At 50.2% G+C, this 18,836-nt stretch overlaps 1 protein-coding gene across 1 annotated transcript; it reads right to left on the bottom strand.

The window, feature by feature from the left end:
* Positions 1 to 18,553, bottom strand: Slc6a19 (solute carrier family 6 member 19). The gene is made up of 12 exons (XM_038323669.1): positions 18,352 to 18,553; positions 11,393 to 11,533; positions 10,162 to 10,299; positions 8,295 to 8,476; positions 7,833 to 7,943; positions 7,344 to 7,456; positions 4,600 to 4,728; positions 4,301 to 4,457; positions 2,661 to 2,865; positions 2,397 to 2,556; positions 552 to 714; positions 1 to 384 (listed from the first exon to the last, which is right to left on the bottom strand). The coding sequence occupies exons 1-12, from the start codon at positions 18,551 to 18,553 to the stop codon at positions 181 to 183; spliced, it is 1,905 nt and encodes a 634-aa protein (XP_038179597.1). The 3' UTR covers positions 1 to 180.
* Between the last annotated feature and the right edge of the window lie 283 nt (positions 18,554 to 18,836).

Here is an 18,836-nt window from a genome sequence, read left to right as displayed (position 1 = left end):
ATATGCCTATTATTATGTGCCCCACATGTTTGTGTAGCATTTGTATACACTTCTGTATGATGTATGACTACATGTATGTATACTCGCACATTCACACACATTCCTGCCCACTTCCCCCAAGGGTCCTGTCTCTTGTTCTCCTCCGTGTATCATCTTCTGCCTTACACAGGCTAGACCCACTCAGTTCTTCAGATCACCATTCACAGAGGCTGTGGACATTGAATTGACCAGCCCGTGGTGGTCCCCAGACTTCTGGCAACGGTTTCTGAGGAGCTTGTAGATGGCAAAGCCGGGGATGGCGAGGCAGGGTATCCCAACCACAATGACCACCACCGCATACACCCAGTTGGGATATGCGATCTTCTGCGTTTTGGGGAAGTCCTCCTGGGGAGAGAGTCACAGATAACAGATGGAGAAAAGGGTCTACAGAGCCTATGATCTCACCTTCTGCTTCCTGAAATGGAGCCCTTCTCCCACCCTCGTACCCCACTGCTTACCTCCTCCCCCTCAGCTTCCCTCCCTCTCCACACAGCCGCTGCCTGGGTACTTACGTAGTCAGGGTCCCAGATGCTATACATGAGCTTTTGGTTGACCTCATTAACAAAAAAGAAGAGGAAGATGACCAGCATGATCAGTGGACTGACCACTCTCCATGTAATTTGCCAGAAGATGTTGGGCTTGTGGCCAATCATGAATTCGATGTCCTTGTTGAACCTGCAGTAGAGGCCAGAGGGCAGGATCACTGGAAGCTCATGAAGGCATATGACTGACCAGTTTTATATATCTGGACAATGGTTGTCATCTTGGGATACTGTAGTTTGGCCTTCCCTTGATAATGCCGGCTAACTTTGCGGGCAAAGATGTGCCTGTACTCAGAGGGGTCCTAGGCTGTCACTGCCAGCAGCTGCCACCAAGCTTCTTGGAATCCCCACAGCACTGGGATAGGAGTTTATAATCAGAGGTCTGGAACTCTCACCCACTTCCTGTTATACAACAATGAGGACAGCGAACCCTCAGACTCTCCTCCTAACGCACACAAGACTTGGCAGCTCTAGTGTGAGCAGCAGCACGCTGAGTTCGGTGACACCCACAATTTCTTGACCTGCTCGAAGCCTGCTCTGTGGCAGCATCCCTTCTTTCAGTAGACAGGGATTTGTGGTCAGAATGAGACATACAGAACAAATTGACGAGTTATCTAGGGCCCCAGCAGACACTAGGACTTAGGTACAGTCTCAGTGAGGACCTCTGAGAAACCAGGCCATTTGAGCTCATCACTAGTCTGGTGACTGTCTTTCTTTTTGGGCCATCACCTTCGCCGTGTGGAATTCAGACCACTGTGCATGTGCTAGCTGCAACCACAATTCAGTTCGTACATTTCTTGTTGATGTTTCCAAACATCACAAAAGTCACATGGCTGGTCCTGTGCTCCTCAGCCTCCACATTGCTTCCTCAGCCTGCTAGAGTGTGGTCTCCTCTCACGCTGATCTAACCTTGTCCATGTCCCCAGTGGACTTGAACTTTACAGCGACTTCAAATAGGTTTTCCAGAACAACACCTCCAGCAAACGTCATTGTAATGGATACTGACACCAAACCAGAGAGGTCGCAATACAGCTTCTCCTCAAGATGTAGCTTCCTGGATCCCTACCCAGCAATGCTAATGGTGCCCCGAGATGTTGGGTCAAGCTGACAGTTGGAAGTGGCCCTAATGGTGGTCTTCCCTGCCTTTTTGTGCGTAAGTCTTAGATAGCTGCTAAGTTCCCCATCCCCCTAGAAGAGTCTATGCGTAATTCCAGAAGTACCCCTGAAGTAGATTCCAAGTAGATGAAAAGCATTGAGCTTCATCTTGCCTCAGGATATGTGAGGTCCATGTACTACAGAGCCTGAGTCCCCTCCCCTTCCTCACTTCCCACCTTCTCCCTACCTTTATTCTGACCCCAGTGCTGCTTTTGGAGGTCCAGACTGGAGGTCATATTTAGAGTTAGATTATATATATTTTTTAAGTTGTGTAGTCATATGTGTCTGAGTTTTTCTTTTGCACTCTCTTTCTCTGGCACCCACAGTTACTACATGTCAGTTTCTAGTACACCTGGCTTTGGATAGGTAGCAGGGGCTATTGGGAGTTAGAGGTACTATTTAAATCACTTCTAATAAGAAAGGAGGTACCACTCAGCAAAGCCAACCATTCATCCTGTGGTCTCTCTCTACCTCTTGGACCAAGTGCCAAGATTAAACCAATGCTAGTCTACTCCTATGAAGGAAATCTGCACTCATTTGCACAGTAGTGAAGGCTTTGTGCCATGGCACACCTACCTCCCTGATTGGCCCATCTTAGCATGGATTCTGTGACTCAGCTTTTCTGCTGATGGTTTGTTGACACAAAGCTACCCCTCATACCTGTCCACTCCATACACGTAGACGACAGCAAACATCTCACAAAAGGCGATGACAAGCAGAGGGATGGAGCCAGCATAGTTGTCCAGAAGGGAGAGCCAGTACTGGCCCGACTTCAGTGTGAAAATGAAGGCGATGAGATACGTCCCCAAGCAGATGAGGCCTGTGGCCAGACAGGGAGCAGAGCTGTGGCTATAAGGTTACACCCACCATTGCCATGAGGGGCATAAGCGGGTCTCCCCCTTAGACAGTAGGCTTCATACATACCCGTCATCAGTTCCTTGGGCCACTTCTTAGGGATGAGGTTGAGGTCCTGAAGGGGTACAACCACCCCCTCCATGTTCCCAAACATGGATGAGAGGCCCAGGCAGAAGAGCATGATAAAGAAGAGCACCGACCACAGCGGAGACACTGGCATCTTCGTGATGGCTTCAGTGAAGACAATGAAGGCCAGGCCTGTGCCCTCCACACCCTGCAGCAATTCACAAGGTCATCTGAGCTCTCTGTCCCTCTCCCTCCTCTTGTATCAGCTATTGCTGCTTCCCTTGATTGCTTCCCAGAAATTGAAAGTATGCCCCTATTGTTGAAGACACCATGCACTTTGGACTCAGAGGAGTCCAGCTGGATATGACCTGAAAATCTCCTCCGCAAGGACCAACTTTCATAGCACCTAAAGGTACTGAGCAAGCTGCCAAGGGAAGAAAGAAAACAATCATCCTCCTCAGCTTGTGAGCCACAGCAATGATCTCGAAAGATTCAACAGTGGCATTCATCTCTTGTCATTAAGCAACCACTGTTTAACTGGACTGAAGGCCCATTCAAAAAGAGGAAAATTATGGCTGGCATTGGACCAAGCCAACTCCTCCAGACTAGTGAAGGTGTGAATCTAAAAGAAGAACCTCTGCTACTTCACTAACCCTAACTTCCTAAGTACACGCTGAATATCTATCCTTATAGCCACAGGTGAGTGCAGTGAAGTGTACCTCACCCTTCATCAAATAAACTTCTCTTTGCATCAGACAGAGACCACTACAGAAAACAATAATCAATCAAAATGCAGAAAACAACTGGTCTTGGGGTGTCCATTCCCAGTGGATGCATTTACAACACAACCCTGTACCCAAGGTTCAGGGAACATCATGAAAGAAGGAGCAGAAAGATGTAAGAGCCCAAAGACCAGGAAAACAGCTGTGGTATTTCCTTTTATGACAAGGAAGCAACACCCATAATACCTGCCTAAACAAGACCTAAACAAGAGTAACACCAATAGACATGTTAATGAGGTAGGGAGAAATCTAAACCTCACTTGAGAGGAGAGGGAAGGGAGGCAGCCACCCCTAAACAAGAAATGACAGTCAACTAAGGGATGCTGAGAGCAAGAGACTTAGAAGTCCCCAGAGATAAGCCTCCTAGTTGGTTATACCATACCAAGTGATCAACCCTGAGATAACATACATACAAGCAACAGCAAATGAACTCAACAGGTTGTATTAATATCTATATACATTAATATATATATATGTGTGTGTGTTATATACATATTACATATGTATATAGATCATGCACACACATATAATACAGATGTATATTATATATAATAATCAAAGAAAAAGAGGTCAGAGGAGAATGAATCAGAGGAGAAGCATGGGATGGTTTGAAGGAAGAAGCAGGGGGTGTTTTATATGATTGTTTTGAGAGGCTGGAGGAGTCGAGTCCCAGCAGTGCCAGGAGGGTCATGATTATTGAACAGTGGCTCCTTCCTCCTGCCTTCTTTTTAACTTCTGCCACTTCTAAGGGTAAGATGCTAACTGTGCAAAGCCTCTGTGTATGACTCACAAAGACGATAAGAGGATCCCTCCCCTTGCCCCCACATGAGGCTTTAATGGCCTGGACATCACCACACCTACCTCAGAAAGCAAGGCGTTCATGTCACAGGTCTGGAACTTCAGCTGTGCGTAGATCTCAGGATTGGTGGCATTGTACAACTGCTGAAGGGCCTCAAAGTTCTCTGCAGTCACACTGCCCTCGGGCAGGTCGAACCCGTTGATGAGAGTCAGGATGTTTCTGGTGGTGACGAAAAGGGCTGCTGTGTATGTCCTAGGTGGGAGCTTCCCAAAGGCTGAACCAGCAAGGGTTGGGCAAAGAGGAGTGGGGTCTATGTGCATGCCCTCTGGATGCAGCCCGAGGTGCTAGGCTGGCAACTCACGTGTCAACACAGTTGTCAAAGCGCTCGGTGGCCCGGAAGCCGATGATGGAATAGACCACGGTGGCTGCATACACGGACGTGAAGCCGTTGATGATGGACACTATCACAGAGTCCATCTGACAATTATTGCTGAGGACAAGAGTGGTGTCATCACAGGGACAATATGGCTGAATCACAGAGGAGGACATCCCCTGGCTGGGTGTCAGCATGTGGCACAGCAAAGCAAGTGGGATCAGGTCTAAGACCGGGTTCCTGAGCTCTCACCAGCGAATGGAAGGCTAATGTGATATAGGGAAACCCAGGTCCTATCATCTGGGCGCGTGTGGGCACTGAGGACTCAAGGTGACCAGAGGGCTGTATCCTGACCTTGAACCAAGCTGCTGGCTTCTTTACTGTGTTCCAATCTTCCCGCCCACACTGACAATGGTTAGGTAGACCCTCTGAAAGCCCAGGATACCAAGAGCTGTAGATTCCTAGAATCAAATCCCACCTTAGGCCTGAGGCAAGCAGTCAGCCTCACAGAAGGGACAGGCCCTGACCTCTCACTACCAGGTACAGAGGTCCACAGGGGCTAAAGAGGGAGACCAAGACAGGTTCTCTACTGCTTGAAACTCTCTCCCCCAACCCAGGCCTCCCTAAAGATTGGAGTTTACTTATTTAAACCATACAGTTTTGTTTATTAGAGCAATTATGAATTAGTATTTATAATAGCAATTCAGTCCATAGCCCCAATAGCTGAGAGAACCCAGGGCTAGGTGAGCTACCTGCCTGGAGTCAAAAGGATGAAAAGAGATCCGAGAATTTTCCAGGTGGGACTTGACCATTCTGGCTGGTATCTGGGGCAGGGTAGAGCCACCCTGGCCGTCTGGCCTTGCAGTATCTGTGCATCACAGCAGGATGGATACTCACCCCCAGCACAGGGTAGAATGCTCTAGGGCCAGGTCCCAGATGTATCTCTGACCATCTGAGAGTCCCGGGTTTATGCCCTGAGGCAGCACAGGGCTGTGTGTTCCTGACTTCAGGGGCATGGAAGATGTGGTCACAGATCAGGGGCTGACCCAAGGCTTTGGCCCTTACCCTCAGCCCTATTAGACCTCCCACTGACTCCCTGATTGGGTCCTCTGGAGTGCCATCTGGAGACACTCAGTACACCCTGAACATACCCTGATGTTCCAACCCCAGTCCCCCAGTACAACTGTCATCATGGTGTTTCGTGCTGTCTCAACAACAGAGTACACAAGCCATCAGAAAAGTGCATGTCAAACTACAACACAGCACCACCTCCCACGGGAAAGGAAGACTACCCCCAAAACACAGATGACCACAAAGTTGACAGGAAAGGGAAACTGAGGCCACCCTGCACAGCTGAAGGAAACTTGTAGTGGTGCCATGCTGCAGAGAGCAGCCTGCTGAGTCCTTAGCTGACCCATCATGGAGCGGCATAAAGGCAGGTCTCCTCCCAGTTATACACCAGAACGCAGCAACGGCGCATCCGGCAAAGCATGCAGCAATGGCGCATCCGGCAAAGCACCCTTCACAACTACAGGAGTGGAAGCAGCCAAAACACAGAGACGGCTGACCTGAACTAGTGGGAACACATAGACTCTGGACTGCACTAAGCCCATTGGACTCATGTGAGTCAACTCATGCAGCCTAATGTGTGTGAACTGCACAGAATACAAGCTGAATAAAAATGTTATCAAAGTAATTCACCCTCAGCTCTACTTGGGCTCCATCTCTGGAAGTGACAATTCCAGGGTTGCCTTTGAGGACGTTCTACATGGCCCCAGAGGAGGCCTTCTGAAGCCTGGGACTCATCAGTCGGTAACTAAAAGGCCATGGTCTAGATAGAACGCTTGTCCATCTATCCAGCTCCAGCACATTCTCTGAAGAGCCTGCCCTCCCAGATCAAGGGACCATGCCCTCCAAGAAGAGATGTCCCATAGTGTCGTAACTATTGCAGACCACACACAGAACAGACCTACCCTGCCTCTGTCTCTGTCTGCTGCCTGAGTCTCTCCATGGCCTTGCCTACCCTGAGCTTAGGAAGTTGTTTGATCTACCAGCAGCCTCCACCCACTCCCTGCCCAGCCCTAGCAGCTCTCTCTTGGGCTTATCACCTCAAACAGTCTGATTCCACTGCTATCCCTTACCCAGGTCAAGCCTGGCTGGTGCTCCCTGAGCCTTTGTAGAAGACAATAAATGCCACCTATATCCTCCCTGGATGTTAAAGGGGCCTGGAGAGGGGGCTCTTCGTAGCTTAGGGTTCCAGAAGGTGTCAGGAAGGGATGCATGTCTGAAGTTGGCTAGGTCACAACCTTCAGGATCTGATCTGGGTTCAGGGTGGGCTTTGGGGGGAACCAACATACCTGGGGCCTGGAGTGAGTTCTGAGGCTGGCTGGGAATAATGTGGGCATCAAGTTGGGAGTGGAGAAGGGAGCATACTAGACCCAGCAGCAAAGATCATCCAGGGACCCAGCAAAGGGAGATCCTCTCAAAGCCTGTACCTGCTTTTCCCGTCAGCCCTGTTCTGTGTTTGGTCAGGACTGGTCAGAGGGCAGCTGCTGAGTCACACTTGCCAGCACTAGTGCTGGTGCTGCTCTTTAAAAAGCACCTTCCTTCTCCTTCTTAACCACACAGCAGAACTCCTCATGGTCTGACAGGGAAGCTGAGACTCCAGAACCAAGGTGCTCCTGGGCCTCCCCAGCCCCTATCCCCATCCCTCCCTCCAACTCCATACTCACTGCACAGAGTTGTAGCTGGAGAAGGAGATGAGGCCCCCGAAGGCCAGCGAGAAGGAGTAGAAGACCTGAGAACCGGCATCCAGCCATGTGTTGGGGTTGGTCAGTTCCGTAATCTGTCATACAGGAACTGAGCTGTGAGTGCAGGGACCAGGACTCCTCCTCCACTGAGGAAGAAGTTAGCTCCTTCCACAGCGATGGATACCATTTACACAGAGGAAAGAAGCCAAGCCACCCAACAGTCCCTATCCAGGACACGTATGTTAAAGGCCCATGAATAGGCTGACCATTTGCCAGACCCTTCTTAACTAGGGCCCTGGCCTGGGCATCAGACAGTTAGCTGTCACCATATAGAAAAAAGCTGATCTTGAAGCCAAGAGAATCCAGCATGGACGTCTTCCATGGGATCTGAAGTCTGGGGTTAGTCAGCTAGCAGATGGCAGAGATTTATATTGGGTGTGAAGAGGAAGAGGTAGATGTTTAGAGACTCACATTGGGTGTGAAGAGGAAGACGATACCGTTGGTGGCACCCTTCAGAGTCAAGCCACGGATGAGAAAGATGGTCAGCACCACATAGGGCAGGGTGGAGGTGATGTACACAGCCTACGAGAGGAGAGATGGTAGTGGGGACAGCATGAGGGGTAGACCAGAGGTCAGGCAAGGAAAAGGGACTGGTTCAGGAGGCCACATTCTTCCCTCTGCCACAGTCACCCCAGCTCAGTGTAGGGGAGACTGGGGCTCACTCTTTCCTTTTCCAATTTCTCTTACTGAGAAGTTTCTCTGATTCAATTGGAGAAAGATCTCGGATTAATCTTATACAAAGCTTTACAGTGTGTGCCTGAAAGGCATCTTAGACACCACCGAATCCAACTAAGGCCTCATGTACGTAAGCCCAGGGACAGGTGACCCTCAAGATTGGCGACAAGAGGCTGCATGGTCAGCGGCACACCGTACCTTCCCAGTGGTCTCGATGCCGCGGATAACACACACATACAGCACACTCCAGGCACACGTCAGGCAGAGCAGGATCCACCACTGGATGGAGCCTGAGTCATCTATGGACGTGGAGATGTTGAGAGTCTCCCGGTACCAGAAGTAGTCCACGGAGGAGCTCTTGGCACACTCTTCCACATAGCCTGCAGAAGCAGAGGAGCACACACATCAAGCTGTGGGTCAAGAGTAGGGACAAGCCAGGAATAAGCCACGAAACGGCAACAGGAAACATTAAGTGGCAGAAACATAGCCAGGGTCTGAGGCATTCATGAGAGGAATACACTTGTGCATGTGAATATAGCCATGCATATACACATGGGCACTCATAAACACACTCACGCCCACACATCTGTATCCACACACCACACACTCCCATACGTGTGCTTGTACATGCCTATTTGTACATAGGTTCAGATCTAAGTGAAGTCTGCTAAGGTACACTGTTGGGCTCTGGTGTGAGCCCAGGCCTCTGAGCCCCAGCTCCTCCCTGACTCCTGGAAAAAGGTCCCTATCATCACTAAAAAAGCAGCTGGTCTTTGGGACTCTGTGGCCATCTGTGCTCATGACAGTCTAACTCCATGTTGTCTCATGTTATCATAAGCATCTCTTCCTCAAAAAAACCAACTGGGGTTCTCCTACCAGAAGAGACCAATCAAGATCCTGGGGAGTACTTATCCTTTGACAAACAGGAACCCATCCTGAGGGTCCATGTGAAATCCTCAGAGCTACTCTATGGTAGTCAGGACAGTAGTTATAAAACAGGCTGTTCATGACCCTCTACAGCTATATGAATCTCTGTGAGCCAACATGCCCCATAGGTCATGGGCAAAGACCTGTGCCTCTCTCTGTCCACAGGAGAGGGGCCTGGGATGATAAGACTGGCACAGGACGCTTGAGGCAGAAGGGCCTCTTTGTACAGAGACCCAGGGAGCATGGAGGAGGGAAACAGGAAATATCCTACCAAGGACCGGTACCCTCTTGTCTCACTAGGTCAGATTAGTGACTTGGAGCCATCAGTATGCTTCCCATGACTCCTCTCCTGATGGTCTCAGTCATGTGACCAGTGTGACATAGGAAGTCATCATGTTTAAGGCTTCCTTCTTGGACTGTGAATTTCAGTTTTGTTTTGTTGTGAGAGGGTCTCATACTGAAGCCCGTACTAGCCTGGAGCTCACAATGCGGGCCATGCTGGCCTCACACTGCCCCAATTATTTCACCTCAGCCTCTCAAATGTTGCGGTAATAGGTATGCCTGTGGATGTGTGTGTGTGTGTGTGTGTGTGCGCGCGCACGCGCGTGTTCTCGTGTGTGCAGGTTCATGAGCGGAGGCCAGATATCAATTTCTGAGTATCATTCCTCAAGACCCATCCATCTTGTTTTTTTAAACAGGGTTTCCCATTGGGACCTGGGCTCACTGATTAGACTAGGCTGGATGACCAGCAAGGCCTTAGGATCCTCCTGCCTCTGCTTCCTAGCTTATAGGTATCACAGATGACACATGCTTGACTCCTTATGTCAATGCTGGGGATTGAACTCGGGTCCTCATGCTTTTGTGGTAAACACTTTAAACTGACTACACTATCTCCGTGGCCCCCACAACATGAATTTTTAAGTGTTCTGTTGCCTTAAAGATGCTCTGGAGTTTTCTAACCCTGGTCTCTGAGTGTCCAGTCCTTGCAAAATGAGAGACCATCTGGCCACGCGGTAGGACTGTCTCAGAAGGGTGCCAGCAACCATTTCTTCCACTCTCCTGAAAGCTACAGTTTGTCAGATGGAACCGAGGCTGGGGGATGGCAACTCCACTCCACTGCCTAGGGCCAAGGGCTTACCTGTCTGGTTCGCGTTGAGTGGACACTCACTCCATGGCAGAGGGTCTTGAAAGGAGTTGAAGAAATACCACATGACCCAGGCGATGATTGTGTTATAGTACAGGCCCACCATGAATGACACAAACATGGAAGCAATGCCTGTGGGGAGAGATGTCACTGTGGAGGGGGCACAAGTATCTCTAGCAGGGGAGCATGTCGATGCCAATCTATACTGTCCCACCCGGGAAGGACAGTAGGACCCTGGGAGGGGCCTGCTCCCCAGGCCGCAGAGCAGATACAGCCCAGACCTAGAAGTGTGATACCCCCGTATGATCACCTGATTCTCCCAGAGTGAGTTCAAGGTCCCAGCACTCTGCACCCCCACCTGCTCCACCTATGGCCCCAAAAGATGTATCCCGGCCAGTGGTCACAGAGCCCTTGCAAAGAGCCTTTTGACAGTTCCGGGGGAGGCAGATCCACCTCAAGGAGGCCCACTTGACAAGTGCCAAGACAGAGTGGATAGACTCAGGAAAATCTCTGCCAGGAACCAGTGAGAAAGTCAAGCAGAGATTGTGGTGGGCCCTGGCTCCGTATCTGGGATAACAGACTGACCAGTTAGTGGTTTGTGAACATGCTTTTTTGATTGTGAAACTAAAATTCAAATATGAGTGAAAAGAAGAAGGAAGAGCAAATGTGTAAGAGCCAGAGACTCAGGGGGTGGGGTGACAAGGGCAGGAAGGGGCTTGATATCAGGGAGTGGCCATTGCGTGTGCTGTGGGCTGCCCAGCATTGGGTCTCTGGGATAAACACATCTGAACTCTCTGTCCGTGGACCCTGCCCTTCTCTTGCCTGGCTGGAGAGCCCACACCACTTAGCTGCATTCTGACCTCTCAGTGAGCCATGTCCTTTTAGTGAGGCTGTCTCTAGGCCAGAGTTTGTAAATGAGTGACCATTGGGGGCAGTACTGAGTGTCTTTGCCAAGAGTGTAGGAGTGGACAGAGCAGACAGTCAGCTCCCCCTTCTGGCCGTGGAGGCTTTTGCTCTAGGAAGGCGTTAACTGTTCTCACCCAGCAGAGACGAGGGCGACCTCTGCTGGCCGACCATGAGTAACTCGGCCTAGATGCTGCAACCCACGTTCTCATGGATTCTGGTGAAGGATTCCTGACGGTCTCTAGTAGAACATGAGCCTAGAACCAATTGTGAAAGCTAAGGCCCTGGAAACCTCAGGCCAGCTGGCAGCACTGACACATACCTACACCCTTCAGAGCTGGGTGGATGGAGCTCCACACACCCACACTGCCCTTGCGTAGCCGCTGGCCGATGGCAAATTCCAGGTGCAGCAAGGGAATGCCCTCCAGTACCAGAAGGATGAGAAACGGGATCATGAAGGCTCCTGGATGGGAAGAAGCAGGGTATGTCATTACAGGTCAGGACACCACCTGGGGACAGACACTTAAAAAGCTTTGTTCTACTGACTAGATACCACAAACACCCTGATGGCACTTGAAGAGAGCTGATAACAGTAGTAAGCTGTGAGCCGAGCCACAGCAAACTTTACAGCCTAGAAGGTCCCTTAGGTGGACAGTCTTGCCACGTGTGGTAGCGCCCCCTGCTGGTTTGAAGAATGCTGCCATTAAACAGAGCCCCTAACCTTACCTCCACGCTCACTGACAATAACACAAAGACACATAGGTACCCACTGGCTAGGGATGAGTTGGCCCCAGGCCCCTCACTGGCCAGAGCCTTGGGAACAGAGAGGCAGAGTCACAGCTTCTGAGATTAGCTGCTCTGTGGACAGCGTGTCACTGTATAGTCAACTAATGCTAAATCGGCTGTCAGGCAGCAGCCTGAGAAGGGATCTCTTTACCGGTGATAGTGGCAGCTAGGGGAGGAAGTGAGCACCCCTCGGGCTGGAGCAGCTTTGTTCACTGGTATGTATTCTTTTCTTCAAAGTGTAATCAGTACAATAATGGTCTCAGGTAACTGGCCACGTTTTGTTTTGTTTGGCAAAACAAAGTGTTTGCCCTCATCTGTGCAAACCCTTTGTACTATAGACCTATTAACCCTAATATTAGGAAGTGTGTCTCTCCCGTGCTTTAAGAATCTTTAGTGGTGTCCTGTGTATTAATTATGTTTCTTAAAAAAACACATTAATGAAAAAGGTTTAAATGATGTATACCAAATAACATTGAGACTAGAGAGACGGCTCAAAGGATGCTGAATACCTGCTCTTACAACAGGTTTCTTCAGTTTCTAGCATCCACATGGGGCTCACAACCATCTATAACTCCACTTACAGGGGATCTGATCCTTTCTTCTTACTTCCATGGGCATCAGGAGTGCACATGATACACATACATGCATGCAGGAAAAATGCTCACTCACACATAACAACTGAAAAAAACTGATCATGGTGGCATATGCTTTTAATCATAACAGGAGGATCTCTGTGAGTCCTATGCTATCTTGGTCTGCATAGTGAGTTCCAGAATAGTCAGAGCTGTGTAGAGAGACCCTGCCTCCAAAAAGAAAGAAAGAAGGTAAGAAAGAGAGAGGGGGAGAAGGGAGGGAGGGAGAGAGGGGGAGAAAGAGGGGAGGGAGTAAGGGAGGGAGGAGAGGGAGGGAGGAAGAGAGAGAGAGAGAGAGAGAAGGAAGGAAGGAAGGAAAGAAAGAAAGAAAGAAAGAAAGAAGAAGAAGAAGAAAGAAAGAAAGGAAAGAAGGAAGGAAGGAAGGAAGGAAGGAGAAAAAAGAAAGAAAGAGAGAAAGAAAAACAACTACCATTATCAACATAGTTGAGAAGACAACCTGTGGAAAAGAAAAATGTTTGCAAACTACAAGCCTGGTGAGATATTAAATTTCTCAGGATGTATAGAGGCAAAACTCAAACAAAATCTAGCCTAAAGATGATTACAGACTCCCAAGAGATATTGACCCAGAGACGACAACACAGATTCTAGTAACACTTGAGAAGACGCTTACATCACTGAGCAGAAAATGTAAGTCCGAATTATGAGGTATCGCCTTATACTATGAAGATAGCAGCAAAGGTAGAAAATTAAATTGTAGGTTTATGCAGAGGGGAAAAATTAGACATAGAACCACCATGGGATCCAGCAATTCCATTTCTAGGTACCCAAGAGAACTGAAAGCAGAGCCTCAGAGAGACGCTTGACACCTATGTTCACAGCAGCATCATTCCACGGCTGAGTGGGTAAACACGCCATGACCCATCCATACAGTGGAAATTCACACAAGGGGAGGAAGGAGGAGAATTTTGTTAAGTTAGGCAAAAAGCAGTCACCATAAACCCAGATGGAATGCCATGCAGGTCCCTGGAGACAACATGCACACAGAAGCCATAGAGCGGAGGTTGCAGGGGTGGGAAGCAATGTGGGGTGGTGATAACGGCAACAGTTTCCATTGGGAGGGATGAGAGTTCCAGAGACAGACAGTGGTGATGCTGTACACTTAGACAGAAACACTTAAATCCATTGAACAGGACATTTAAAAATGGCCAAGAAGTGCATTTTAATAATCATGTTTTTTCTCACACAGGGAAAACAGAAAATACATGAAGTCCTCTTTATACCTACAGTGGCAATCTTCCCATCAAAATTCCCTCTCACCTGAGGGGACACTTTAGCTATCACGTTTGACCTCAGATTTTGAGCTGTTAGGACTAAACCCTTGAAATATGCTGTTGTGTGGGCATTTGGAAACAGTGGTAGGCCGGTGCTGGAGCAGAAAGAGACAGAAGGTGACCTATCTCAGAAGATGTCTCATGACAACGGACAGACTAAAAGGCTAAGTACTTGGGGACCATTAAAACAAGGACAGAGAAGTGCTGCCCGATGGAAGGTTCTGCTTCCATGAAGGCCAGGTTTCATCTCTACACATATCTTATAGGAAAGCCAGCAACAGGCTGCTGCTGACAGGGAAGAGGTGGCAGGAGCTTTGGGGAAATCACAATGCTTAGGAGAATTTTCATATGCATTTACCCCCAACATCATCACATTCTGTCTTCTTAAGGAAGAGAATTTAGGCTGAGAATTGCCCCCGCTTCTATTGGAGGTCTCAGTGAGGATCGGTGAGAGCAAAGCTCAAGCTGAAGCCATGACCCACGGACCCAGATTTGAGAGCCACCTCGACTCCCTTCACCACTTAAGAGCCTCTAGCTACTGACCTGAGATTCTGTCCTAGGACTCATAACAGTTCCTGGGGAATGGTCCAGAGGGAAAAAAAGCTATGAACCCACCATGGTCCAATACATGTCATAGCCCTTCATGTCCTGGTGTCTCTGGCACAGGCCCCCTGGGTCTGTCACAGAAGAACACAAAGACAACCCAACTCTCAGCACCACTCAGGATGTCGCCTCATCTCTGCCAGGCCAGGGCACTGTCATCTCACGTTACAGAGACAGTAAGAGATACAGAAATAGAAAATCAAGGAAAGAGACAGAAGGGGGCAGAGGGAGACGAGGGAAGAAGATAGGTGAGAAGGGACAGAAACAAAAGAGACCAGAGCAGAGAGGCAAGGAAAGTCTGAAAGAAACAAGGGGGGATAGAGACAGAGAGACAGAGAGAGACACAAGGAATCAGAGACAGACGTGAGAGACAAGGCAGGGCAGAGACAGGAGAAGCAGACACAGGAAAATAGGGATGGAGGAAGACAGAGGGAGATGCTATCCTTCTCTACAGGCCCTGGGTCCTGAGGTTGGCCGAGTAAGTGAACCAAGGATGGTTGCCCCACGCAGGGGAGCCAGTCATGTTGGGGTGGGTCAGATGCCAACAGTCTTGAGGTTCCTTGGGTGGAGCCCAGATGCTGTTTCCAACTCAGAGCAGGGAGCTTGTTACAAGACCTGGGCTTCTGTGGAAGGTGGCAGAATCCCAGCCCTGGATGGGATCTTCCCCTCTGAGCTACTGTACCACCTCTCCATGGGGGTATGGCAGCAGAGGAAGAGGGTATAGGTATTGGCCCTGGGGAAGCTGGGGCTCCAGGCTGGAGCACCAAGGATTAATGTCCAAAGGTCTCCAGAGATAAAGCCTTTTGTGCTGCCCGGAATCCTTGGCGTTTGCTGTTTACACAGAGAGAAATGACGGCAAAGTGGGGCTGAAGGGAAATGAAATTGTGCAGCTTGAAGAAGACCCAGTTCTGTCTTTGAGTCGTGAGTGGGAAAGTAGGAGTAAGGGAGAGGAAACAGGAAAGGAGTGGAGGAAGTCGGAGGGAGAAGGCGAGCACTGCAGGTGGCGTCTACCCTATTTTCTTTACCCAGCACAGGTGTGTGCTGCACACAATTGCACGTGATTGTGCACAAGGTCACCAGGACTAGACCAAGTGGTGGTGGGCTCACCAGAGGATGCACAGAAAAGTCTGGGAACATCCTGTGGGGGCCAACCTGGTCCTTGGAAGAAAGGCAGCAACTGCACCAGCACCCACACCAGCACCCATGGCACCCAAGGTGGACACAGAGCAAGAGTGGTTGGTTTTCCAGTGACCTAAGGCCTGTCGCCAGGGCCAGGATAAGGATGAAGAACCATGTCCAGGGTACCCTGGGTAGATATGGTAACCTCCACGTACAAAAACAAGTAGTATTAAGGCACAGTTCAAAAAGGCTAGCCCATTCTTCTGCATGTGACTGGCCCAACGAGCTCCTTATGTTTGCCAAGTGCAGCCCCCAAGTAGGCTCAGTGTTGAAGACAGCCTTAGTATTCCCCATCAGGTTCTTCCCATTTCACAGATGAGAACACCAGGACCAGGATGCAGTGACAATGACCTAGGAGGCTGATCATGGACTGCTGTGTGTCTATGCTACCTTTGAGTACACAGTCCTCAGGAAAAGGTCCCAGAGCAAGCCCAGCTCACTCAGGTTCACTAAGGAAGTTGGTGACTGGCCTGTGTGATTTTTGGTGGACAGTCTGAGCTGCGGAGAAGCCAGGTATACCTGCTTCTCTTGTCTGCTCAGCTTCAGTGGCCCATGCTGCTCTGGGAGTTTGTGTAGCTGACAAACCTGAGAACTCTCAGGAGACAGGGTATCAGGGTACGCAGTCTAAGAGTATTGGATCCCCTCAGTATTGGACACTACCCAGCTCCATTATCCCCTTGTCTACTAATACCTGCCATGATCTCTTGTCCCCCAAGGGCCTTTGAGGGATCCCCAGTCTTCTAAGTCTATTGAAATTTCCTCTGGAGGCTAGATTAGGCTAGCCTCACCTGATTTTCTCTGCCAGGGTCCAGAGTTTCAGGTTAGAAAAAAAATCCACCATGTAATAGTACTGTGTGTGAGAAGTCGTGAGAACAGGCAGCCAACCGTCAGGTCAGGAGGACCATCTCTGGGTCCTGCTCTTCTGACTTCCCTTCCTTTGGGGGGATTGTCTGACCTGTGGGAAATGTGGGCAACATAGGTCAGAGTGACCCAAAGACGTACAGCTCCTCAAGGAGGTATTCTTCCCATTTTACCTGGGTTGTCTCTCTGGGACCTAAGCCCAGGCCCTCTCAGGAAGTCAAAGCTCAGAACAGTGTGATCAAGGGACCGAGGCTGTGGCCAGAGCCTTCACAGCTCATCCCCTTCTGTCTTCCCAGGGTTGGCACAGAAGTCTGCAGCACTGCTTGATCCAGAGCACTGCACCACACCAGGCAGCACCACAGCCCCATGGTCCCCAGGGCATTGTGAACTCAGAGAAGAGATGATCTCAGGTGTTGGGAATCCCCATTAAATTCTCACTGAAACCTGGACCTTAGACACAGCTCTTTTGTGGAAATCCTGAACAATTCTTTGTGGAGCAGGCTTGTCTCAGCCCTTCTCTCTTAGGCACAGAACTGACAAATCTGCATCTTGTCTCAAACCCTCCATTCATGTGGCACCTCCACATCCCTGCAGAGTCCCTCCATGGCAGGGAAATTCAGAGGAGCCTGACGGTGCCCTGCCTGGATGGAAGTTGGAGGAAGGACAGAGTCTGTTTTCTGAAATGAAATTTCTTGCTGTCGGGGGGGTTCTTTACATCTAAATGCTGGAAAAGTAGAGGAATCCAAGGACAGGAGGTTGGAAAGCCTTGGAACAGTTCTGTTTAGGTCAGCTGGACAGCAAAACCTTGGGCTGTCAGCTCTCTGATTTGCTGTGGTGCCTGGCCTGAGAGCAAGGTACTGGCAGAGTCATAAACAGCCAACCTACACATCTACACAGCAGCACAGTGGGCATTTCAGCGCTGCTGAGATAACATCCCATCCCAATGACAGCATGTGTCTGCACAAACTGGAAGTAAAGAAAACTCCTGAGTCAGAGAATCCCGTCGAAGAGGAGAATGTCTGGAACCCCACCTGCGGCACACCCCAGGCTCAGCAGAGCCAGTTTCTACAGCAGCCAAGCCTGCCCAGACCTCCATTGACATTAGGAAGGCAGAGCGTGGGCTCCAAGTGAGAGGCAGAAGCAGAAGCTCTCTCAAGCCCAAGGCTGGTTGGTGTGTCTGTCTGTCTGTCTGTCTGTCTGTCTGTCTGTCTGTGTGCTTCCTGGGTGTAGCAACCCTTGTGGGGCTGGGGATAAGAAAAGCTGGCATACCAACTGGCAGAAGTTTCTGTGATGTAGCAGTCTATGGAGCAGCTATGCCTGTGATCTGTGCCCAGCTGTGCCCTTCTGAGCCACCTGGACGTGTGCTATGGACACCTTCAGTAGAACAAAAGTCAGAGTCTGGGTCTCTCTGAAAGGGAGGTGCAACTGGGGAATAATAGGGCCTCACTGGGGACGACAGGGTGCTCCTAAAGCCTGTCACACAAGCTGAGGCGTGTGAGTCACCGAGTGTGGCAGCTCTGCCAGGGGTCCAACAAGACGGGCTCCATTCATACTGTCTGTCCTCTGAGGGTTACCCTTTGCACCCCAACTCTCCCTCTTCCAACTGGATCACCCAGTAACCTCCTGAAAAGTGGGTGAGTGTTCTACCCTCTGAGAGGGCTGTCAACTCAGGGAACTAGCGATATCATCCTCATCTCCAGGGGGAGATTGTTCTGCATCCCCACATAAACCACCCGATTCACATGGCGAGGGAGGAGCATATCTCTCTCACTAACAACTTGAGATCATTGCCCTACCTCTTCCTTCCCTGTCTGTGACCCTCTTGGGTGCTGAATTCTGGGAAATAGCCATCTTGTGTCTTTGGTCCGTGTTACTCCTGGGCTCCAAGTTTACCACACCCAAGCCCCAACCTGGGTCCCGATTCCTACCTCCTCCGTGGCTCTGGCATAGGTAGGGGAAACGCCACACGTTGCCCAGTCCCACACAGAAGCCCACACAAGTGAGCATATACTGGGCCTTGTTGTCCCATTTGGGCCTGGAGCTGGCTTCTTCCTTTTCAATGACCTCTAATTCGTCCAGAGATGGAATTCGGTCCTCTAGGCCAGGGTTGGGCAGCACAAGCCTCACCATGGTGGTCCCTGGGTTGGGCCTGGCACACACAGGCTGTTCACCAGCCAGAGGGCAAGTGGTGGCGGCCAGGAGCCCTGGCTCTTTATAGAGAACCTTTGGCACCTCACCCCAAGCACCTGGGCCGAAAGGAGGCGTCAGCAGATCCACAGGGCGTGTCCACTGCGCTGTTAATGCCTTATCTGCAGAGGCACCCAGCCCAACCAGCTAAGCCGCCCCCTCCATACACCGACAGGAGGTCCTGCTGCAGGCCTGGCCACCCCTCCCCCTGTACAAACCCAGACCT

Source organism: Arvicola amphibius, chromosome 3 (assembly GCF_903992535.2).
Source record: "Arvicola amphibius chromosome 3, mArvAmp1.2, whole genome shotgun sequence".
NCBI classification, from domain to species: Eukaryota; Metazoa; Chordata; class Mammalia; order Rodentia; family Cricetidae; genus Arvicola; species Arvicola amphibius.
Note: the sequence above shows the minus strand (reverse complement) of the source record. Positions and strands in the feature narration are given on the sequence as shown.